Source organism: Arvicanthis niloticus, chromosome 4, assembly GCF_011762505.2.
Source record: "Arvicanthis niloticus isolate mArvNil1 chromosome 4, mArvNil1.pat.X, whole genome shotgun sequence".
Taxonomy (NCBI): Eukaryota; Metazoa; Chordata; class Mammalia; order Rodentia; family Muridae; genus Arvicanthis; species Arvicanthis niloticus.
The window spans coordinates 130734481-130760340 of record NC_047661.1 but is presented as its reverse complement, the minus strand read 5'-3'; the positions used below and the strand labels follow the sequence as shown (position 1 = coordinate 130760340).

Here is a 25860-nt window from a genome sequence, read left to right as displayed (position 1 = left end):
TCTTCCTCCCTCCCTCTCCTCTCTCCCTCTCTCCCTTTCTCCCCCTCTCTCCCTCTCTCTCCCTCTCTTCCTCTCTCCCTCTCTCTCCCCCTCCCACTTTCCCTCTCCCTCCCCCTCTCCCTCTCCCTCTCTCCCTCCCCCTCTCCCTCCCTCTCTCCCTCTTTCCCTCTCCCACTCTCTCCCTCTCCCTCTTCCCCTCTCTTCCTCTCTCCCTCTCCTCTCTCCCTCTCTCCCTCTCTCCCCTCTCTCTCCCTCTCTCTCTCCCTCCCCCTCTTCCTCCCCCTCCCCCTTTTCCTCTCCCTCCCCCTCCCTCTCCCTCCCCCTCCCTTCACCTCCTCCTCCCCCTGCCTTCACCTTTTACCTCCCCCAGTCCTCCCCATCTCCCACTTCCCCCTTCTCCCTCTTCTTCTCCATCTCCCTCAATCAGAGCCTCAGATTGCTCAAGCTTTTCCCTGGCACCAGTAAAAAGGTCTGTCCAAGTTCATCAGTTTCAAGGCAGTGAGATTATTAACCCTTCAGCACTCATTCCCAGCAAAGAGTCCATTGTATCAGCTCTCCTTAAAGGTTTTGCACTCAAGACCCATTTTCACTAGAGGAAATTTTATATAATCATGAATGTATGTGTATAAAATCAAGCATTTATTGATAATAAATCATGTGAAATTTATCTTAAAACAATTCTTTTTGTATACAATTTTACCATTTATAAAGATGAAATTAAATTTATATATTAATGAGATAGATGGGCTTATTTATTTTTAGATAAAGAATTAAATCTTGACTGAATATTAAATTCTTCAGGACTCAGAATGTTTTTAAGAGTGATTGATATTTTGATTTCATAGTCATCAATCCTAAGGATGTTGCTTCACAGGAAAACACTATAAAATGCCAGACATCAGTTTAGGGGCATTTCAGTCAATGTTAGAAATCCTGTTTTAATTCTAAGACAAATTTACTTAAAAATGTGTTTTTGAAACTCAAGAGGGCAACTCACATAGCATTTTTCTTATCAAATAATCTAATAGTAGTTACTCCAAAATAATGATTTGATATGTGCTAAGAAATGGAAGATTGAAGACAGAAAAACTGTAAAAAGTATTCATGTTCTGTATCCTAAAAGGACAGGAAATGTTCCTGGCACACTGATAATCATAAGACATGATAGACTGGACTCTGAATGAAGGCACCTCAAGCAGCTCTCCTCAGTACCACATCATGCAGTCAGTAGCTTGTATAGGGAAAACTTAAGTTGTGTTCAAAACTGAGGATGCAGTAAAGTCTGCCAATGGAAAAGGCAGGAGCCACCAGAGACATCACAGACACACTGTGGGTTTAATTTTGCATTACTTTGCACCATTACACACTACTCTATTCATTCTATTCAGGATCCCTTCACTATTGGCAAATGTCTCTTGTCTCCTGTCTGTGTTCAGATAAGTAGCATGGTCCACAGTTTAAGAATTTGGACCCTACACAGCTTCGAGATAGTCTCTTGGGAGAGTGTCCACTGTTGAATGAAGATCAAGTAGTCTGGGCACCAAACCTAAAACCTGCAAACTACTTACTACATTGAATCATCCAGGCTCAAGAAAGGTCTCCTACATGTGTAACAACTCCATGAGTGACGGTATTGAATCCATGTGTCCAGGTATTACTCATACATGACCAGAAAGACCTAGAAAACATTCTCTCCATAATCCATGGGTTCTGGAATCAACCTCCCACCCCCTTGCTTTTATTCATGCTTTTGAATGGGACCTAACTAGATATGAGAGGGTTACTGAAGCTCTGTGAAAATAGGTCACCTTATACAAACCCAAGCACAGGTCCATAGTGACCAACTCCTCAGAGTACACAGCAAACCTGAAGGTGTTTGCTTATCCTATTGGACCAGGGAAAGGACTCATATTTTATAAATCAGAAGTGTGGTCCATCACAGATCAGGGCTCATCCCACATTTACTCTGACAATTCTAGGACCATGGCTACCGGTGCTAGCATGTTAACGCCACCTGTACTTCCTGTAACAGACCTAAGGACAGTGTCTCTATATCCCACGCTGCTGATACTGAACCAGCTGCTTCCTCATTGTAACATCAGAGCTAGATGCTCTGAGCCTGAAGAAGCAGAGGTATAAAGTATGTGCCTTCAGTAAAGTCATTCAACCCCCTAAATGGACTGCTTCATTTTACACATCACAGACAGACACTGCTGGTCAAAGACAGTAACTCACACAGAGATGAGGCTTTTGACTGTCCATCTAAAGTCTATGCTAGATTCCATCTAAGTGAAATACCCATTTACTACTAACACTACTCTGAGCATGGAAGACACGAACAACACACCACATGTACAAGTGTCCTCAGGAAGCTTCCAAACAGTAAACGTACTCTAGACACTGACTTCAATGGGAGCAAAATCTGCAAAGTATATTTAAAGATAAAATCATTATCTTTAAATATAGTGATTTAACAGTGAGATCTAACAATGCAAACAATAAAACAAAACATAATGCAAGATATGAATGAGAAATACAAACCATTAAACAAGCAATCAGAAATGGTAGAACTAAGCTTTTGTGGAAGGAAAAAAAAAAAAACTACAGCAGAGAACTTCCAGCAAACACCAGAACAAACAGAACTGATTATAAACAAGTCTTCTGAATTAGCTGAGCTAGATGAAAGGGAAAATGTCCGAGAGAGAGACAGAACACCACTCTGTAAAGTAAACATTTGCACTGCATTTCGGGAATTTCAGAAGGAGAAGTCAGGATTGTTGGGGGCCGACTTTTAGCAGAAAGCAGCTATCAGCTTTGCAGCCATCTTGAGCCATATACCCTGACATGAGACTTGGATTACAATAGCCTACAACAGCTGAGCACACTCTGATAATCTTGGTTTAGATACCTTGGGTGTGTGAGATTAAAGGTGTGTGAGATTAAAGGTGTGCAATTTAAGAGTGTGACTTAGAAGTGTAGAGATCAGATTTAGAGACAAGACCTAAGGGCATGATTAAAGGTGTGACCAAAAGGCATGGCTTAGAAGTGAGACATATAAAAGGCAGAGACAGAGATCAGAGAATCAGACAGAGGAGACAGAGAAGCAGGACTTGGAAGAGAACTTGGAAGAAGTAACTTGGAACTTGGAGGCACTAGGGACTAGGAACTTAGGACTTGGGACTTGGAGAGAAGAAGAGAGACTGAAGAATAAACGGGATTGAATCACACTCTGTTTGGTCTCCCTCCATTCTTCAAGTCCGGCGACCGAAGTGGCAACTTGGGCCGGGATACAGTGGCCGCCCAAACTCAGGGCAGCCCAGGCCTCAACATTTTGCTCGGGCCGTAACATTTTTTGGTGCCTGAACAGGGACTAGTGCGGACCCAACACAGGATGAAGGCAATGGGGACAGCATGAAATAAGAACAGAACCATCAGATATCTTCAGAAGGATATGCATATCCTAAAACTCCAATGATTTTCTCTCATATTTGTAGTGTAGTACTTCTGAGGATGGAGACTCCTCTCTGTCTCCATACGCCACGGAACAAATGTTAGTTACTATAAGAGTAAAAAGAAAACTACATGTCACCAAGAAAATATCCAGATAGCAAGTGAGCATTCATAAGCATGGTGAGCTGTGTGCTTCACTCGGGGAGGTGGAAGTAAGGCAGTTGCACCTTTACATTATTTACAGATCATCTTCTGCTTTCATGATAACTAGAGAAAATGATGACAACGTGATTGGTATTCCTCTTTCTATGGTTGGTGGGTTGAGGCCATGCTCTGAATCCTGAGATGGGCCATGTGTCTGGTGTCTAGGATGCTCTGAATCCTGAGATGGGCCATGTGTCTAGTGTCTAGGATGCTCTGAATCCTGAGATGGGCCATGTGTCTAGTGTCTAGGATGCTCTGAATCCTGAGATGGGCCATGTGTCTGGTGTCTAGGATGCTCTGAATCCTGAGATGGGCCATGTGTCTAGTGTCTAGGATGCTCTGAATCCTGAGGTGGCTCCATGACTGGGATGCTCAGCAAGAGAGAACGCACTTAGAGCCAAGGGTTCCCCTTGACTGTTTGTTTTGTTTTTCTCCATGAGGGTTCAGCAGGGAGCTTCTTGCCATCACATTTCCTTCCTGAATGTTACTCAGCAGTGACTAACAGACGTAACAGACACTGAGCATCTTAAAGAAGTTAATGCTTTGAGTCAGGAAGGGTGCCCATGAAAAACAGGAGAGAAAATGTGGTCCTCACCCTGATGAATCTGACCACTCTCACCCAAAAGTATACCCAATGAGTATACTTTTTAAATTTTTTTACACCATATTACCTCTGAAATGCCTACTTTTCAAAAAAAAAAAATCAAGAGAGCATGTCTGTAAGTAACAGTGTGATTATCTAGTAGTCAGGTTTTCTTACCTTACTGTTATTTTACACAGTCAAACCCTCAGTAAGGAACTGCTGGATTAGCTACTACATCCTGTGTATAATTTTTCTCAGTAACCTCTGAGAAAAAAACAAAATTGGCTGTGCCAAAGGGTACTTTAAATAGTCTTATTCCCCCCCCCCAAATTCCCTAATATTAGTATTCAAATTTCCCCCAAATCACTTAGAACCGAGATCTAACTGCATCACTGTAAACTTGTATTTGTGTTGCCCCATGAACAACCAGAGCCATGCCCTCTGTAGCATCCGCCCGCAGGCCAGGGGCAAGCACGGAGAGACTTCCCACCCTCATGGCTGTGTCAGAGCCACACTCTTAGGTTTTCCTGATGACTTCTGAGTTCCAGTTCTGTGTGTCACACACTCTTTCCACAAACTCTGGATGCTTACTTCACATTTCCTTCCTGAATGTGATCCACGCTCCCTCTTCTGGTCTGTTCCACTCTTTAGGATACCAAAAACAGCAGTTTTTGAATCATTTTGGTCAGGAATTTTTTAGCCTAGACAGGACCAAATTTAGACACCAACTACTTCACTAAATCACTAAATCCTGAACTGCATTCTTTAACCCATCTTACTGTTTTATGGATGGCATTTACAAAAGTGAATTCTCTGTGTCCTTTGGCCTCCTCACTCCTTTTCTCAGTTCCTAACCTATGTTTTCATTTCTTACTGCTTAGATCCTAGCTTCTCAGGCTCACTCTGGAGAAACATTCATCACTGAATTTATAATAGGCCAAGTTCCAAGGCAGAACAAACTAACTAGATAGTAAAGTGGTACAATAAAGTATAAAGTCATATCAAATTGCCATTTTGGCCAAAAAGAGATTGATGGCCAATTCTAAATAGAACAAATAATTCCATATAACTGAAACTGGCAAAAGTGATTACCACTATTTTAAGAAACTGACATGATCTTGTACAATAGCCTGTGAATAGCGACTATAAGCAATAGCAAAGCGTGAGACAATGTATACACTTATATATTATGAAAGAATGGGCCTTATGAGTGGTGGCTAGCAAAGATATTAATAATATGAAAGAAATATAAAGCATTCTTTATATTTTAGCAAAAAGTCATAGCATTCAAGTGTTTTCAAGCCCAATGTTATGTTCTTTGATACCTCATCAATTTTAATCCTTAAACAATAGATGCTATTCTAATTGTCACACAAGTGGTAGTGACTTCATTAAGTTAGTGTGCATTCTGAGCCACAGATGTATTGTTATCAGTATATAGGAGGTGAGTTGTCATTTTATAGTACTGCTGAGAGTCTCTGTTCAAAGCAGACTCTGCTCAAGCTGTGGCTACAGAGCCTGTTTATATTTGGTTGGTTGGTTGGTTGGTTGGTTGGTTGGTTGGTTGGTTGGTTGATTGATTGATTTTATTTTTTTGTTTGTTTGTTTGTTTATTTGGTTTTCCTGCCTGTGAGATTTAAGTTTATGAAGTGTCCTGTCCTGTGGAGCAAATTCAGAGAAGTGACACTGATTTTTGAGGAGAAACATGGCTAGAGTATAGTACATTTGCCTCTAAAATCATCATTGTATTCCAGGTATAGCTACGTGCTTCGAGGAGTGGGAGGATGGTTACATGCTTTAGGTAGCATGTGAACACTGAAATCACAGTGATGATACTCTTTCCATTATGATCAAAGAGCTCAGGCTGTTCAAAAAAAATTTACTTATGCCATTGATCACAAACACATGACTTCAGGGTTCACCAAAAGGTTGGCACCCTTAATTTTACTTCACTGGTGAACCTTCACCTCTATCATAACCTGACATCCAACAACAACAACAACAAAAACACAAAAATAATGGATGCAGAATTCATTCATCAGAGTATGTGGTCCAACACTGGATATAAAACACCTATCCTGTGTCCACAATCAAAACAGCCACGTGGTGCCTGGCACAAAGGAGTTCAGCAAAACTAGTTAGTTTCTTTCTCTTTATAATTTTTTTTCTCAAAATAATTTCTGGTTTATCAAAAAACATCAGATAAATGTTATACTGTACATAAAATTAAAATGACTAATCCCCAATAAGATATATAAAAATGCCTTTACATTTCAAAACTAGGAAGTTTTATGAGGCTCTTACTACCCACTGTAATTCAACAAGAGGCAAGCAGAGGTTGGCACTGTAGCTATGACAGAGTGGGCATGGTGAGCTGCTAAATCACCATATATACTGTTCCCTAACACCCACAGATTCTAACGCAGGACCTTAGCAACATAATGAAAATTAGTGAGACTGAGATATTGTATTAATATTACATAAATTACAACCCTGCTGTTGTAAATGATAAATATGTCAAGATAACCAATTATACTTACTTGTTTCCAGTGTGCAACCTTCCCTTTTATGTTAGATTCAGGCTTGATAAGGAAGATATCCTCCAAGAATTTGTCTTCATTACTTCTACCTATGCAGATCAATTTTGTTTCAAGTACCCTAATCATTTTGCCGGGATGCCTTTTACGTGTTAAATAGGGGCTAAATATAAGGGATGAGAAAACAACTATTAATTGTTCTTCTTATTAAAAAGGTAAAAACTACTTACAAATTAACTGTATTTTGGCATTCACAGTGAGAGTCCAGTGTACCATTTGTTTTACCTGATTGTCATCACCATCAATTCACCATCAATATTCAGACATCCATTTCATGGTAAGCAAACTAAGGAATGAATGAACAACACCCTAAAAATAACCCCTCCTGACACCACACTCTGGGCTGTCGGTGACAGTGTAGGGACTGGCAGGTCTGGGTTAGCACTGGGCAGCAAGAGGTGGGAGGCTGTGGCTGCTTGTATTATCTTAATTTGTGTCCCCAAAATTGTTTGCACAAGAATATACATATTTACACTGAGGGCCCCTGACCCCGGTTGGTTCTAATTAGTAAATAAAATTGCCAACAGCCAGTGGCTGGGCAGGGCAGACAGAGGCGAGAGAGACTTTTAGGATTCCCTAGTGAGAGACCAAGAGAGAAGATGCAGATTGGCCATGCCAGGAGAAGGAAAGGAAAGCCTCCAAGCCTGAGAAGGTGTGGGACAGAGAGCATAGCTGTCATGTAGGAGCCAGCGGATTGTAGCCCAAGAGCGCTGCCCAATTGGCTCCAGGGCAGCAAAGATGGAATAGAGTATGTAGTAAGTAATAACTTGGGAATATCTGAGGAGGTGGATTAGCCAAATGAAGGTTAGGAGGTGGCAGTGCAGGCATTGGGCTGTTTTACACATATCAAACTATAAAGGTCTTTCATTAGGGAACCCAGAACATTGGGACAGGTAGCAAGGAATGACCGCAAGATCATTCAAGTGTTAACTGGGTGCTACTACAGGTGGCAACCCCTCGCCATGCACTGCAGCATGGCAGTTGCTGGGCCTCAGGGTTTCTATCTGTTCCACTCTGTAAATATAGGGAAAGCATAGAGCAGTGACGCCTACAGGACACAAGCCAAGGAAAGAACTGTGACATTTCTGCTGGCCACACTAACGGGCAAACAAAGGTACAAACCATTTTAACCTTTTATTCCTATGCTGTGTTTAATGAAATAGTCTCATAGTTGCTATCTATAAACTAACATCATATCAATGGTTAGAAAATACATCTTTTCTCCTCTAAACACAGGAGTGGAAGAGATACTTCATCTCTCCGAGCTAGCCAACATTAGGCTAGAATTCTCATTTGGTCCATTTTACAATTAAAGGAAAACATGGGGTGATTTGGCCTTTGGTTACAGAGGAAAGTATTCAGTATTAGTGAGAGAAATGCCAGCAGCATCAGGCAAGAGGAGCTGGGGAGGCTCCCATTCTCTAGGAGAAGGGGAGGGGACAATGGGGGAGGAATCTGTAACAGTGGACTGGAAGGACAGGAGGGGGGCTGCCACAGCGATATAAAGTGAATGAAAATAAATATAAAAACAAATCAGATTAAACAAACAAACAAAAAGATACAGTAAGACGTTTAATAGGTTGGAGTAGCAGTTGACCTCTCTAGAGGAGCAGCTCTGCTTTGCAAAGCTGTTCCATCTTGTTCCACATGTATCCAGCCCATGGGGAGAGAAGTGTATGAAACCAAGCAGAACACAGTAAGCACTTGAGCATGCTAGGCTGCTGCATTCTTTCCTGGGGCTTCACCTTCAAAGGCAGGCAGTGATACATCTAGATGAACATGTTTATCCAGGAGAATAACCTGTGATGTAATCTCTCATGGTCAACCACTTGTCACACATAAAGAAAAGCAAGGATATTCATAGAAGTATGATTTTGCATAAGCCCCAATGTGTTTTGTGAGAAGAGAAAGGTTTGCATCTCATGAAGCCTATGTGACCTAAATAAAGAAAAACAAAGCATTAAGTATATTAATGAGGCTGAGGACATCCCAGTGAGAGCCTGAGAACAGCATTCTATGCAAAGAAACCAGTCAGGGAAAGAGACCAGGCAGATGCTTCATGAGACAATACCACCTTTGGCCTGTTTGAAAGGCAATCCACTGAGTTTGAAAATCATTCTAGAGCTCTGAGCAGAGGCCATCCTGGGTACGCAACTTCTGGAATAGAGACAGAGTGTTCTGAGAGAAACCCCATAACTAAGAAAAATTAAAAGGTAAAGAGCTCCAAAAATTCTCAAAATGCACAAGCCAAAAGAATAGGGCATTTACTTAAGAAACTCCAAGTCTGGAATGTAAGGACAAGAACTAGTCCAGCCGCCACCTGCATACTCTTCCCCACGCAGTTCCATGGGAGACAAGTCCAAGTGAGTGGTAAAGGCCTCAACACCAGCCACCTCTTCACCAGGCTCCACATCTGGACTTCACAGCAAGACACAAAGGCTTGGGCCTCATGCCCCAAAGGCGATGCCCAGTAAGACAGGCTGTGTGGGCTTAACCTGTCTCTCTTGGCTCTGGCTCAGGAGTTTGAGGTACGGAACACGGAAACACTGACTGCCAGTCCTCAGAGACACATAGGCTGGTGCTGCCATTCCAGCTGCGGTGGCAGGCAGAGTTCAGGGCTCCACTTTGGGAGAAAGCTGTCCTTTCACCTCATGTCCCTGCTCTAGGCAAAGGCTCAAAGGTTTCCCCAGGGATGAGACCCAAGCAGAACATAAAATCACACACCTGACTTGATCTTCCAAAATGAAGTAACTGGACAGGATAGACTGTGAGATGTTCAAGCCTACCTACAGCTGCTGTAGAAAAATGGAAGGCGGCAGCGTCGAGCCGCTACACATAGGCTGGTCAGTGTAGCAAAGCAAGTGCTTCATGGTTCAAGGGAAGTATACACTAACTAAAGCAGTTTAAACAACAACAACAAAAGACATTCAGTAAATAAATCCTGCACGTGGCATAGCACCTTAACACATTACAGTGCACACTAGAAATTGTCCTGCCAAGTAAGAACATGGACCATGCTGAAAAGAGATGGCAACACAGCCAACTCTACAGAGCCAAGTGACACTAGAGTTTCTAGGGGAAACAGTGTCTATAGATATAAAGACAGTGCTTTTTAAGTAGAGTTATTAAGGTGAAATATGAAAAAACATAGAATTCAATTATTAAAAAGTAAAGTAACAACAGGTTACTAGAGTAGATCAAGAATATACCTGTACTGAGATAAGTATTACGATAAAGGCTCCCCCAAAAACTAGGGTGGAAGGAACATACGTCAACATAACAACTGTGTGCCAAGCTTGTAACCAGCACCATGCCACATGAGGTGAAAGTCAAAGCATCTCCAATAAGATACTATTTAATTTAGGATAAATCTTTATTGAGAATAATCTTAAATCAAAGTGACTTATACTTCCTATTAATCATAATATTGCCACTTAAATCTGCCATGTCATTTATAAACTACTGATATGTCACTTAGAGTGCTCACTACACAGGGTGTTAATGAGAAAAGATTTGATTTCATAGTCAGTTACTATTTATTTGTTCATTATCCCTAATTGGGGCTTTTTGATTGGTAAGTTGAAATTTTTTTTTGTTTTCCTCTAAGCAATGGGACCTTAACCTTAATGGATCAATAATATTCTGTGTTTTCCTGACCTGGGTCTAAATTCCTCAGAGTATTACCAACAGCTGCCCACATGCTGGGACACTTACTTTTAATTTCTAAGTTACTGTATATAACCCAGAAAAAAAAAGATTTGCTTAGCATAAGGCTTCTTATACTTTTAAACATTACAGTTGAAGAAATTTAAATTGATAATTTTCTACCAAAATACAAATCATAAAAAAAAAAAGTTTCTTCATGGCTTAAAGCAATCAGATTCATCTCAGAGGGCTGCAACACACAACAGAAGCAGCCTTATTTATAATAGCCAGAAGCTGGAAAGAACCCAGATGTCCTTCAACAGAGGAATGGATACAGAAAATGTGGTACACTTACATAATGGGATATTAATCAGCTATTAAAAACAATGAATTAGTGAAATTTTTGGGTAAATGGATGGAACTAGAAAGTATCATCCTGAGTGAGTTAACCCAGTCACAAAAGAACACACATGGTATTCACTCACTGATAATTGGATATTAGCCCAGAAGCTCGCAATACCCAAGATGCAACTCACAGACCACATGAAGCTCATGAAGAAGGAAGACCAAAGTGTGGGTGCTTCGGTCCTTCTTAGGAGTAACAAAATACTCAAGGGAGCAAATATGGAGACAAAGTGTGGGATAGAGGCAGGGGGAGGGGCCTTCTGGAGACTGCCCCACCTGGGTATCCATCCCATGTGCAGTCACCAAAGGCAGATGTGGATGCCAGGAAGTGCAGGCTGACAGGAGCCTGATATAGCTGTCTCCTTAGAGGCTCTGCTAGAGCCTGACCTACCCAGAGGCAGATGCTCATAGCTAACCATTGAACTGATAGTGAGGTTCCTAATAGAGGAGTTAGAGAGAAGACTGAAGGAGCTGAAGGGGTGTGCGGCCCCATGAGGAAAGCAACAATACCAATCAACCAGAGCTCCCAGGGTCAAAACCACTAGCCTGGGAACACATAAGGAGAAACCCGTGGCTCCAGCTGTATATGTAGGGGAGGATGGCCTTGTTGGGCATAGGTGGGAGAGGAGATACTTGGTCCCATAAAGGCTGGACGCCCAGTGTGGGGGAATTCGAGGGTGGGGAGGTAGGAGTGGGTGGGTGGGGCATATCCCCCTAGAACAGGAGCAGGGGGGATAGGATAGGGGTTCCTGGGTGTGGGGGGGGGGATGGGTTGAGGGGATAACATCTGAAATGTAAATAAAACATCCAATAAAAAAATCAAAAAAAAAAAAAAAAAAAGAAAGAAAGAAAAAAGAAAGCAGCAAAACAATGACACCCCACAGGGAAGGCAGTGATATCAGGGGTCATCTCTCATCTTCAATGACACCCCACAGGGATGGCAGCTTCACAGGGGTCTCCATTTTAGCATTTACGTCAAGGTTGAGCAATTGCATTTTCTAGAAATCAAAGGAGCAAGTATTTTAAGCTTTTAAGTATTGTGCTGCATATTTTTTCATTTTTATGACAATTTAAAACCATGAAACCTCTTCTCCTCAAATTCAAGCCATGTCAGCTTGTGCAGTACCTTCACTCAGTTAGGTGCCATCAGATCTGGACTGATTCGGACACGCAGGCACACATGCACATACATACTCTTCTCCACTGTGCCTTAGAGGCTCAGGGAAACACGGAGCAAAAATGCATGTGTACACAGACGTGCTAATCAGTTCTCTGTCACGGTAACACTTAACTTTACGTGCTTGAGACAAACTCTACGTTTCCTAAGAGAAAGCTGTAATATGGATAGAAGCACAATGGGATGTTAAGGGAAAGTATAAGATGGAGAGGACAGAGCACCTGGACTGGGAAGCACCAAGAAAACCCACTTAGAAGACAGATTGCTTCTAGCTCACAATGCCAAAGGTTTCAGCCCTGGGCCAACGGGCATTGCTGCTTTGGGCCTGACTTGAAGCTGAGCATCATGGCGGGGAAGCACGTGGGGACCAGGCCACTCACCTTGGTGGCTGGTAAGCAAAGTGCAAGAAAGAATTCAAGTCCTCCCTGCCCTTGTTATGTGACTGTTTCCTCTGAACTGAGACAATCCTTCCTGTAAAGTGGGGAGGGCCAGACTCAGAAGCCAACTTTCCAAAAGCTCACAGAACTCCATAACATAGGAAGCTGAGAAGGTTAAGACTCACCAGGTTCTACATGGAGGCTCCACGAGCATTAGATAAGAGACATCTCTGGGGTGAATGAGAGTGGTTGCGAGTTGGGCATGAAGCTCCAGGCCCGTAGCTTTCATGAGCTGTCCCCCTTGCTGGGGTGGGCTGCTCAGTGCTGTATATGCCTTTGAGTGTCCCACTCTTCTGTACCCATACCCCTACAAGTAACTCCAACAAATGCATTAGGATGCCAGACTTCAGTGGACTCTTTCCTTCTCTGTCAGTGGTACCTCTCTGCTGTGAATAGACAGTTGCTTCCAGCTCTCCAAAGAGCAGCACACAACATACCCCATCACAAGCATACCAACCCTGAACATGAGCTCCCTTCGCTCAGCTTCGCTTCAGCTTCCACCATCTGCCAATAACACTATTCAGCTGAAGGCAAAACCTCAACACACAAACCCCTGGAGGGCATTCCAGATGCAGTCTAGCAATACACAGTTCTCACTAAATATGCCAAACCAGCCTGCCTGCGGTGATAATATGGTCTACCCTAACCTGAATTTGATTTACATTTTACGGATCAGTATGAAACCTATATTAGTGAACATTTTCATCTCCAATGTAAGCACAACTTTGGAGAATGGAAATCCTTACCTATTTTCCGGAAAAGTAAGCCGTAAGTCACATCTTTAGCAAATTCAATGTCTTCCTGAATTTATACTTTCTCAAGCAGTGGTTCTCAACCTTCCTAATGCTGTGACCCTTTAATATAGTTCCTCATGTTTAGTATTGTTCCTCATCCATAAAACGAAGGTCTTAGGCAACCCCTGTGACAGGGTCATTAGACCCCTCAAAGAGTCTCTACCCACAGGGTGAGAACTACTGTTCTATAGAATGATCTAAAACCACAAGGACTAAAGTCTCACTGTCTTCAGGAACTCTAAAATGTACTTGTCTTTGTCTTTCTGATACTGTTATAATAGAAGGCCCCAGACTGGTTAACCTATGAAAAGCAGGGATTTTTCTAATAGTCCTAAAGCCCTAAACTAACTGTACCACTAGGGAGGGCCTTGTTGCTATATCAAAACAAGGCAGAAAGACAGCTAATAGGATGGGCAAGACACGTTCTTGCTTTGATGATGACACAAGGTAATGCCAATGCTCCATGAGCACAGCATTACAGTTACCAGAAGAGGTACCTCTGATGAGCTGCACACTCCTAGGCCGGATGTATCACTTTTAAAGTTTTTCAAACGCCACTACTAAGATGCAGTAAATGCAGTTAAATTTGGGGATTATATTTGAATTGAATATCTAGGTATAGGATGCTGGCCCATGCTGATGAAACAAATATTTGTAAAATATCATCATCCTGTCATAAAATTTTGACTCATGAATATTAATCTTCTAGGATCTATACAGTTGTAGCAGAAAAAGAAAAAAGTTTAAAGATATATTTAAGTATATAATATATATAAATACATAAGCAAGATGGAGTATTTAGAATTGCTTAATACTAATAAAAGTTAAGAGGCAGATTTTATCTGATGCATGCATTCTCTAATGTTATCTACACTTCTCACTGTTTTTTAGAGACAGCTTAGGCAGTCCTAAATCCTTTTGCCTCAAGCTCCCTTATCATGAGGTTACAAGTTTGAGGTATACCCCATTATCTGTATGCTCTCCCCACCTGAGTCTTTTCTGTGTTGAGGGCAGTTTTTGAGAAACCCACTAAGGTGTAAGGACAGATTACAGTTCCAACATACTGAGTTTTTATTTCCAAAATTTTTATTATTAAAAAAAAAAACCCCGAGTTTGAATTTGTTTACATTCTGGAATGCTGTTATTTAAATCATTATCAATATATGCCAATTGCACAAAAGGCTGGGTCTCACCATTGTATGTTCGAATGTGCTATCATATGTGTGGGTCACACTCGCCTTTCCCTTTCCTGCCCAGTTTCCCTACACTCCCTTGTCCCTTTGCAAATAGTATCACTGCTACTCATGTCTCTATTGTCTTAAACAGGATTTCTACATGAGAAAAGAAACACTTATATTCATGAGTCATTCTTATTTCTCTCAACATGATAACCTCAAATTCTACCATATGTTACAGATGACATAATTTTTCTTGTTCTTTAGCAGTGAATAAAATACAATTGTGAATATATTCCCTTTTCTTCATCCACTAATCTGTCAGTGGACTCCTGACTAACTCCATAACTTTTATTATTCTGACTAAAGGCATGATAAATGTGCATGTGCTGATATGTATTTAGCAGGCTGACTGAGAGACTTTTGGTGCATCCCTAGGAAGGTTACTCCTGAGTCTTGTGAGCCTGAGGAAATCTCTTACTCATTTCTCTTGCATCTACAATAATTGACACTTTCACTAACAGTGCACCAGGGTCCTCTTGCCCACCTGTGCTTGATAACACCTGTTGTTTTTTTATAACAGCCATGCTGGCTTGACGTGAAAACTCATGGTGCTTTCATCTGTGTCCCCGATGGGTGAAAAATTTGAACATTTTTGTTCCATGTGCTCATTGGTCACCTTTAACTCTTACTCTTTTGAGAATTATATGGACAATTCATTGATCCATTTATTCACTGGATTATTTGGGATTTGAAGAGGAGAGAGAGAGAGAGAGAGAGAGAGAGAGAGAGAGAGAGAGAGAGAGAGAGAGAGAGAGAGAGATGCTTGTATAGTTCATTATGTACTCTGGATCCCCTGTGTGATGAATAACTGGCAGAACTTTCTTTTCCCATTCTGTACTCTGCCTCCCCGTCCCATTACCCATTCCCTTTACTCTTCAAGAGCATTTTGTTGGTAGGGTATTTGGTCTGTTTGTGTTTGAACCTGATAGAATCCTATATGTAAGTTTTTGTTCTTGGTTCCAGGGTTATTGGAGTCTTATCCTATTCAGGAAGTCCTTGCTTATATATGTACCCGCAATGTCTTGATTAATAATTTCTTATAGGACCATACATTGATTCCTTTTTTTCACTGATCTATTTTATATCATGAAAATAATCTATCCTTGAGTTTACTGTGTCAATACTGTTTGGTAGTTTAGCTCTGAGTCTCAATTCCTGTTTCCTAACATAAACGATGTGCTAGATGACAGCCATGCCATGGGCTGCTCTGAGCGATACAACACTGACATCCCAATTTTTGTTTCTTTGGAATGTCTATGTTTGCCCGGAGGCTTTTCCAAGTCAATGACCAAGCACATGGAAGACAATGTTGACAGCCTATTTCTGTCTGATGCAGGATACTTGTACTGTAAACCTCAGTTAAGGATCCTCAGATAACTTGGTCAACAGTTCTTCGGTTAGATTGCCACCTGAACCTCTTTCCATTATATGCTGTTTTGTCTGTCTCCTCACAGGTATCAGATTCATTACGTGGCAGCCTCAGGCTGCATTCCTCTCCCTCACTTTGCATGTGAAATGCATTTCTTCAAGACTTGTTGAAATGACTATCTCATATGCCTGTGGTTCAAAGACAAACCATAAAATGAGTGCAATTTATGTGTTAATTTTAATTTCTTTTCCCAATTTTTAACCACTTATATATCTAAGTATCATTAACTTTTGGGTTATGGCTTTGAGCTTGCAAACTCACATTGTGACATCAGAAAAATATATATTTATTTGAACATTTCTACTTCTGTAGGAACTTTCATTTCTCTCACTGAGGTACTCTGACTTAGTGCACTGTGCTGCACAACAGTGACCAGAATTGGCAATCCCATGCACTGATGACCTCAGGAAAATGAGTTCATTGTTTCACTTCTGAGTGATAATACATGCATTTGTTGTCTAATATCTAAGTCAAAATATCATTTTTGTTATGGAGTATATTTTGGTTTTGGTTTGGGAGGGGTGTTTGTCTTATATTGTTGTTATATTGAGACATGTAATATGGGTTGCTGTTCAAATACTATGTAACCACAGCTGGCTGTAAATTCCTGATTCTCCTCTCCCCATCACTTAAGTGCTTGGATTACAGGCTTTTTTGTGGTGCTGGTGATCAAACCCAGGGTTTTGTATATGCCAGGGAAGCACTCTACCAACTGAGCTGTATCCCCAGAATAGGGAGTCAACTTTTAATTCAGTTTATTGAACTTTAACTTCAAAGGGTTGTTGAATTGTATCAGGTGATTTTGCTGAGACACTGAGATGATCTTCCTACACTTGCTACCTTAGACATTACTGCATTAGTGAGACCTTTTGTGTTTAAAGCTGGATGAAGGGTCTTAACTCCAAGCTTGAAGAAATACTCATTTCCAAGCTTGTTCCAATGACAGAATAGAGTTATTTGTTTAGGACGGAATGCTCTATATTCTGGTTGGCTTTTGTCAGGAGTGACTCCCAGATAGAGATGACTGCTCTCTGGTCCTTTGCAGGTACCCTTCCCCATAATTGACAGCTAACAGAAAATAAAATGATTCTTGTGCTTCAAATTTCCTGATGTGTCCTATCAATACCTAAGGAAAATGATTTTCAAATTTTCATGTGATTGGGTTGGTACCACTTAGATACACAATCTAAAACTAATAAAGAGAGAGTGAAGGGAGGGGTGTAAAGGTCACATGGGCCACCTGAGATGTTTTGCTCTGTGTGAAATAAGGACAGTAAGATAGGACTTTTAAACCATAGACACAAAAGGTTCAGTTTTCACATGGGTCAGCTGACACTGAGATGGACAAATCAGAAATAGTGTGTTTCCTCCATTCTATTTCTGTTAAGCTAAGCTTGTATTCCTGGAATGAACTTACATTGCTTAAAGGCTATTACCCCTTTTATGCACTGCTGAACCTAATGCTCTATTACTTCCAGGCTTTCACATCTGTATTCTGGACTGACTAGCCTACAGTTTTCATTCCTGTAGTATTCTCATGCAATTGTGTGACCATTCAAATCAACAACAAGCAACATGTACTCTTTTGTTCTCTAAGAATTTTTAGAAATCACGTGACTATTAACGTCATCTAGTCATGCAACCTCTAATATTTCTAATATATACTGAATGTCTTTGATTATATTGGTGCTTTTATGCCTTCTTTGATTAATTTGGAAATTGAGCCTTTTTAAAGGAACTCATTCATTTCTCACAAGAGAGTACTGAACAGTTACAATGCTGTAACTGCTTATTGTATTTTGTGTCTGCTGTCTTAACCCTTTATTATCTTGCTATCTTTTATTTCTTTTCTCTCTGTGTTTTATTGGTCTTATAGGAGTATTATCAATTTATTGCTCTTTAAAAAGAACCAATTCTAGACTATTGATTTTTACATACATTTTCCTATTGTTCATTGTATATTTATATTCATTTTAGTTTCCTATATTTTCATTACCTCTATTTACATCCATATTGAATGCAGTTTCTGTTTTCCTCTCTTCAAAGATGCTTAATCTTCAATATATCAGTTTTCTTCTTTACATACATACAATCAAGTGAGTAACATAGTATGATTTTGTCTTTTCTTTCCATGTGTTATGTAACATAACTGATTGACATGGCCCAATTCCCTCTCCTCCTTATCTGGGACACAAGCTTTTACCACCCCTCTCTGTTAGTACACTGATATGATGAGTTCCTATGAGGCTGAGTGGCATTCCTGTCATGCTATGTCATGAACATGTGTCATGTGCCCATGGTTCAAATTGCTCCGCCTTATTTTTCTTACTTCACACATGCCAGACAGGAAGACTTTCCAGTTGTCCCACTTGACCTATGTTCCATGCTATCTCTTCATAATCACTTTATGTTGTAGAGAAAATAGTGCTTTTTAAATAAAATTATGGCCATTTGTAACAGTTGACCTTCCAGTGGAGTATCAGAGAGGTTCTACCAATCACACGAGGACTTGGAAAGCAGAGTTTCCTTGGGCATTGATAGAACACACCACAGACTTTGAAACACAGGACCAATTTGATCCTCTATTGCCTGTCAGTCATTGAGAAAAGCTATAATGGCTGGAGCATTGAGGATCATAAGTGACTGTGATGATGGAATGCAGATAGAATGTGAAGTAACAGTTCAGGTATCAGAGGTCGTTAATATTGTTTGGAGCCACAAATCTCAACTTATTTGACTATAAACTTCAACAGAAAAAAATCAAGATGAGGGAGCTAGAGAGATGGCTCTGCAGTTAAGAGCACTGACTGCTCTTCCAGAGATCCTGAGTTCAGTTCACAGCAACCACATGCTGGCTCACAACTATCTGTAATGCAGTCTTATGCCCTCTTCTGGTGTGTCTGAAGACAGTGACAGTGTACTCATATAAATAAAATAAATAATTCTTTTTAAAAAATCAAGACAAAAACTTATGCCTCTGCTCAGTCACAGTTGAGGGAACCTTTGTTATACATAAATTAGTCAAGCAAATAATTGATCAAATGCATTGCTTGTTCTTTGGGAACATAGCAAGTTGGATCAAGTTTTCAAAAATTATAAAGTAATGATTATAAGGTCTCCTAACTTACTCCTACTATGAATATAATATATTGTCTTCTTACCACATCACTATTTGAAGATGACCTTTACTTTTCTGAAACTGTGTATTTCTGAAACTATACCTGATTCTTTTACCTATTTTATGCATAAGAAATGTTCAACTACCTGAAATCAGCTATTTGAATTAATCTATAAACTCTAGCTATGCTTAAATACCAATTTTCTTAAAGTGTTAGTCTCATATAAGATATTTTACACATAAAAGTTATTTTCTGAAAACATAAAATATGAGTGATGGCAGTTAAAAAGAAAGGTACCTGTAAGATTCTGGAGATCAGAAAGGAGGAAACAGGTGGAAGAACTCAGACAAATGATGAAGAGAAAGAAAACAGAAATACACTCCCAATGGGCCTTAGTTGCCAACTACACATTCAATGGAAGAGACAAAATTCAGGGGATTGATCAGAGGAAGAAACCAAAGATAACATGAGAACCATCATATGGGGGACAGGTCCACATTAGAAAGGGGAGCAAGACCCATGCCACAGTGCCCAGAAGAACAGAGCTTTAGATACCCCAACACAACAGAGGGCATGGTTTCAGGACTGGAAGCATGAAGGCTTCTCCTTAAGGTTCAGGATAATTAGTTTTCTCTTAAATTGACAAAATAAAAGAAAAAAATCCATCCAATGCCATATAGATCCCTACAACATAAAGGATATGCAGAAAATGGAGGGTAATTGCATTACTCTCATCAATGAGAGAAAGACAGAGAAAAGCCAAGTTAGAAAAAAATAAAGTAAGTAACCTATTGCATGAAGTAAACTATAAGATAGCATGAAATTGCACTGGACTGAGAAAAGCAACACTAGCTAGAATTCAGCAAGTGTAGGATAGAGTGCAGAAAAGTAATTGATACTATGAAGCCCATTCAGACCAAATGCAAAGGGGTTTGATTGCCAGCAAACACAATGGAAAATGCTCCAATAAAAATAGACTAAAATAAGATATTCATAAATCTAATGAGATAAAATTACTAAACAAGGAGCCCATATCATACCAATAAATTGAACAAGTATTATACAGCATTCTTCAATCTAAACACAAAACATCCAGTAGATCTGTAGGTTCACTGAATACACAGTTGATGGTGATGTGTACACCATAATTCTGAGAGTGTTTATATATATATGGTAAGGTTTAGCTGGTATATGAAATTATTGATAAGTTGATAATCACAATTCTCCTGGAGGAAGAGAAGGATAGTGCTCAATGAAGACAGTGAAAGACCCTATGTGATAGATTAGAACATGAAGTCATGGAAAAAACCATCCAATTTATTATGCTGAGCCTCTTGACATAGCTTTGGAGTTGGGGAACTGCCACACAGCACATCTGGTTCCTACTTTTTACTTTACAAATGTTATTCATTTCTGAAAGGATTGGAGGTCTTTGGTAATATTCTATGGCAGGTGTGAAAAGAGAACCCAGAATGTGCATGTGACTCAGAGCATGTGAAACAGAAGAGCGCTGTTCGGACAGGACAGATCTACTGGAGCTCTTCTCTTCGTAGCCACCACTGGCGAGCAACACCAAACAGCTAAGTGGTGTACAATACAGATGCAAACTGACTATCAAGTCCAAGTGTTGCTGCTACAAAGACCTGAGATATGAACCAGATGACAAGATCGAACGCTTTCCCTTCAGACATGAAGTAGATGCACCCATTTCTTCCCATTGATGAACGTCTATGTTAGATATATGCCTCTGTCCATTTGCTAAGATTAAACACAGACTTCCCTTCACCCCAGAAACCAGGAAAACTTGCACTTGAAAGCATACAAGATTCTAGATTTAGTGTACATATGGGATTTCAGAGAAGTGTATGGTATTGGGGCTTTTCAATAGAAAATTGTCATGGGAAATGCAAACATCTTCCACCTGGAGACATTTCCAGGGACTAACATCCTGAGGTTGGAGGGGCCCCTGGGCTGCAGTGCTGCTTCTCTTGTGGCTGATCACCCTACTGAGTCTCCTCCTCTGCACTCACTCTCCCATAGAAACTCTCCAGAAGACTTTCTTGGTCCCAGATCTCACAGCATCTTTATTTATTAATGTGTTCAACAATTCCTTGAACATCTTTGAGCACTCACTCAATGGTGAGAGCACTGTTTTGTTCTAAATATACAGAGCAAAAACCAGGTACTGAGTCTGTCTCAGGGAGTTTCTAGTCCCATTTTGATGCAGACAATAGTGATGATGCCTGCAGTGTAATATGCTATGTTGGTGAGAACAGGGGCAGTGATTAAGACATTGCTCCTAGGCAAATTCAGAGGCACTAGAGGATGGGGAGTTGGAGGAGAGCCTGATTAGAGCTAGAACCTGATTAGAGCTCTACTCTGAGGAGAGCATCCTGTGTGCTGAGAAAGAAGGAGAGAAGAAGGAATGAGAAATCCAAGACACATTCTCCACAGAGCTAGATAATTCAGACAGCCCTAGAAAACAATGGGAAAGGTGTTTTAAAGCAGCAGCTAATAAAAAAGTTGCAGCTACATCTGCTAGGTACCGGGATGGTATTCATTACCTCAATTCCTACAGGCCAATCTATAAGCACTGCATTTGACAGATGAAATTCTGCCTTGAAGCAGTTAAGTGATGTGCCTAATGGAGCAAGTCTTTAAAATAGAGGCATCAGAAGAGTTTGTTCATAGCTGACTCCCTCCCACAACATGCCAACTCTGCCGTCACATGCTGGGACTGTGAGTGCTTCCAGAGAACAAGAATTTTATCCCATGTCACATCAGTATCAGAAGGTCCCTTAACTCTCAGACCAAAGATTCAATCCTAATGGTATCTAAATTCCTCTTATATTCTCAAGGTATATATGGCTTCCATTACTATGATGTAACCATATATAGAAGTATATACATCCACTCTATCATATAAAGGCATCAAATTCTGATTCTGTAAATATAAATGCAAGCATCAAATTCTGATTATGTATCATAGTATGGCATTTTCCTTAAAACCAAGTAAAGCATTGTATAAATATCATTTTTAAGAAGACAGGATACATAAGAGAAAATTATTGGAGAAATTACTTCTTATCCTTGATATTTTTACATCAGTTCAACATTCAAATGGTAAAGAAAAGAAAACATACCTTAAGTGTTTCCTAACTATGAAACCACGTATCCATCTTTGGATAATCAACACTGGTGAATTATGAGCCAGAATTTCATTAATACTTGAAATTATATGTTTGATATTTTTTATTTCATCTTCATAGGATGTACCCTGCATGAAGAAATTTCATCCATAACATAACTTTTAGCTTTCATTAAAGCATTGCCCAGAGATATCTAAATAAATTAAACATTCAGCAAACTCTTGTCAGCATCATGGTTAAGCAGTAAATATACTTTAGTATTGATTAAAATATAAACATTATTATTTTCAAATAATTTTAATTTTCTGCACAATGTGCAAGATTCTTGATAGCCTCCTTCCTATTCTAGAAACAGACCTGAAATTGGAACCTTAGTAATCTTCCTCTCAGGAAAGTATTGGTATAAACTGGTGCCTCATTAAACCTGAGAGCGGGTTGTGGTGTGCTCTGTAAAGAAGGGGATGCTGGTGGGACCATTGAAATGGCTCAACTCCCCTGAGCTGTGCAGCTCAGCTGTGCTATCAGACACTTTCCTTTAATACACAGTGTCTTCTTGCAAATCTCTGAGCTGTGCAGCTCAAATGTGCTATTGGACACTCTCCTTTGGAAACGCACCATGTCTTCTTACAAATCTCCAGACTTTGGGGTCACAGACTCACTCTGTCTCATTGATTGCTGACTAGTTAAAAATATAGTCACTTTTACTCATGTACATTAGAAATAAAATATTTACATTAATTTAAGGCACTGTTGGGTGACCCTATTTCTAAGGAAATGTGAACAAATGCCTACCGAAACTAGAGAGAAAACTCAAATGTCCAACTGAGGAAACCAATGAGTTTACTGGGGTTATTTATAGGAGTAAGGATATGAGGTTATTTACAGGAACAGGATGAGTCTAAGGCAGCTGCACCACCAGCACTATGTCCCAACACGGGTGATAGATTCCAAAAGCTCAAAGCATGAAGCTCGTGTGATAATATATAAGCAGCATGTCTTCCAGGTAGCTCTTCAGACTCTGGTTGGAAGAGGCTCCTCTGCAGTCCTCACTGCTGACATAACCTTGGGGAAGGCTAGGCTTGTGCATCTAGTGGGTTTCAGGAACTTCCTGAACTTTAATATGCTTCCTTTTAAAACACAATGAGGCTTAACCAGCTCCCTTGAAGAAAACTCTTACATAATAGACCTAATCCTAAGAACTATCAGTCCTGAGGCATTCAAAATCCACTTTTCTAAGCTTTATCCTTCTAGAAGCTACTCACCCAGTAAGAAAGCACTGGGGATTTCTGAATTCATATTCATTAAAGATCATCAGGGTTTTTTATTTGGGCAGTTTACTTTCTTCTAAAACAGTAGTAAAAAAATAGATGAAAGTGAACAAGCCACCTTAAGTGATCCATGAATTAGTTCCTATCCCTTCCTCTGAGCCACTACATATACTCTTGTCAGAGCAGAGATTCCACAGTGCCCATCTGAGCACACAGCAATGGTGTATCCTACAGTTATCTGATGCCACTGAAGAGCAGCATCAGATTGCTTGGCCCATAATGTTTATTTTTCATCATCTAGAGGTTTCCTCACTGCTCTGCCTCACCTAGCTTTACTCTCCAAATAGCCACTCTAAGTCTACCCAAAAGCCCTCTTCTTAATCCCCAAGCACTTACTGTAATTCAAATTTCAAAGCTTTCTACAGATATCTTAGTACTTGCATGTGGTTGAGATACTGTCTCAAGGTCTTCGAGTTTTGGAGTCAGCTCCTTCTTTTTGATGCTTATCTGATCATAGTCTCCTTCTGAGACAGCACCATGCCATCACGCCTCCATTATACATGAGTCTCGAGCTTTGCCTAACCCCAGTGTCTTAGTTGGATTTACTATTGCCATGATGTAATACCATCTGCTTAAACCCTCATATCAGCTTATCATCTCATTGAAGGAATTCAGGACAGGAACTCAAACAGGGCAGGAACCAAGAAACATGAGGTGGTGCTGAGGACATGGAGAAGTGCTGCATGCTGGCATGAGTGTTCCTCATAGTTTACTCAATCTGCTTTCTTATAGAAATCAGGACCACCTCCCAGAGATAATCCAATCCACAATATACTGGGCCCTCCCACATCAATTGCTAATTAAAACTACAGGCTGATTTTACAGAGCCATTTTTACAACTAAGGTTCCCTCTTCTCCAGTGAGTTGACACAAAACTAGCTAGCAGACCCAGCAATCACAAAATGGCTCATTGAAATAAAGCATTCTTTCTCTGATCACTGCTTTATACTGAAAGACCCCCGAAGGGAGACCCTCACTCAAATCTGGATCAGTGCACACCCAAAGACACACGAGAGACCTTCTTGATGCAACAGCAAAAGGCTGTTTAATAGCAAGGGCCCTTGGGTCAAAACATATCTCACGCAGGAGATAGAGGATTCGACCCAGACCCCAGGAAGCTTGGGATAATTATAGGTAGAGGTTGGGGAGAGCAGGAAGGTTTGGCGTGGTTACATATGATTGGATATTTCAAATATCAAATTTCAAAAATTTGAGTAAGCAATTATTTGAGCTGGCAGGATGACTAGTTATTTTTGACCAGGAAACCTCAGACCTCCCAAAAAGGGAGGAAGGGAGGAGAAAACACCAGATGGCCCATTACTCACTTGGGCTTGTTTGGACTTGTCTGGGCACATCCTTGCATGCCTTTTCATTTTTGGTCACCCTGCCCCTGGAGGGACCTAATATTTTTATTATGACTACATTTAACAAGTTGTTGGTGGTCTTTGCTGACCATGAATTTTTGTTATTGTTTCAAGCTGTTTTCAAATTTTATTCTCACAATACAAATTTCCTGGATCCCCATTGTGTTTACCTTAGACTTGATATAGATTTTTCTTGATACAGATTTTTCATACTCCACAATTTACCAATTGATAATGTGCTAAAATTGTTTGATCCACTGTGGGGAGCAACAGAAGGTGGCTATCATCCTTGCAGTCATCCTGAGCCCTATACCCTGACAACAGACTTGATTACAATAGCCTACAACAGCTGAGCACACTCTGATAACATCTTGTTTTAGATACCCAGGATTTTCTCTTGGGTGTGTGAGACTTAAAAGTGTGATTTAGAGCCGAGACTTAAGGGCATGACTTAGAGATCAGATTTAGAGACAAGACCTTAGGCATGACTTAAAGGCATGACTTAAAGGCGTGGCTTAGAAGTGAGACATATAAAAGGCGAGAGGCAGACAGAAGAAATTATTATTATTAGGTATTAGGCACTTGAGTCTTGGCACTTGGAGGAAGAACTTGGAATTAGACATTAGGCACTTAGCACTTGGAAGAAGTAACTTGGAACTTGGAGGCACTAGGGACTAGGAAATAGGGACTAGGAACTCAAGACTTGGGACTTGAACTAGGAAGAGAGACTGAAGAATAAACAGGATTGAATCACACTCTGTCTGGTCTTCATTCTTCCTGTCCGTCCTCACTCTCTCTCTTGCTGAACCCCAACCCGTGGACTGGAGAAGCTTGGGGCAGTGCAGGCTCTAACAATTTCCAAGGCTTTTGGCAGTGTGGGTCCCAACAATGACAGAACGGTCTGAGACATTTTGGCCCCCAAAGGTGGGGTAGTGCAGTTC

General features: G+C 40.5%; 1 protein-coding gene across 1 annotated transcript in view; it reads right to left on the bottom strand.

Annotated features, from left to right (window-relative positions):
- The window catches only part of Lrriq3 (leucine rich repeats and IQ motif containing 3), a 93127-nt gene that overhangs the window by 42772 nt on the left and 24495 nt on the right, over window positions 1–25860 (bottom strand). The window contains exons 4-5 of the mRNA XM_034500954.2: window positions 22222–22355; window positions 6778–6937 (exon numbers count right to left, since the gene is read on the bottom strand). Of these exons, the coding sequence (XP_034356845.1) occupies window positions 6778–6937; window positions 22222–22355 (294 nt within the window). The remainder of the gene's footprint in view (window positions 1–6777; window positions 6938–22221; window positions 22356–25860) is intronic.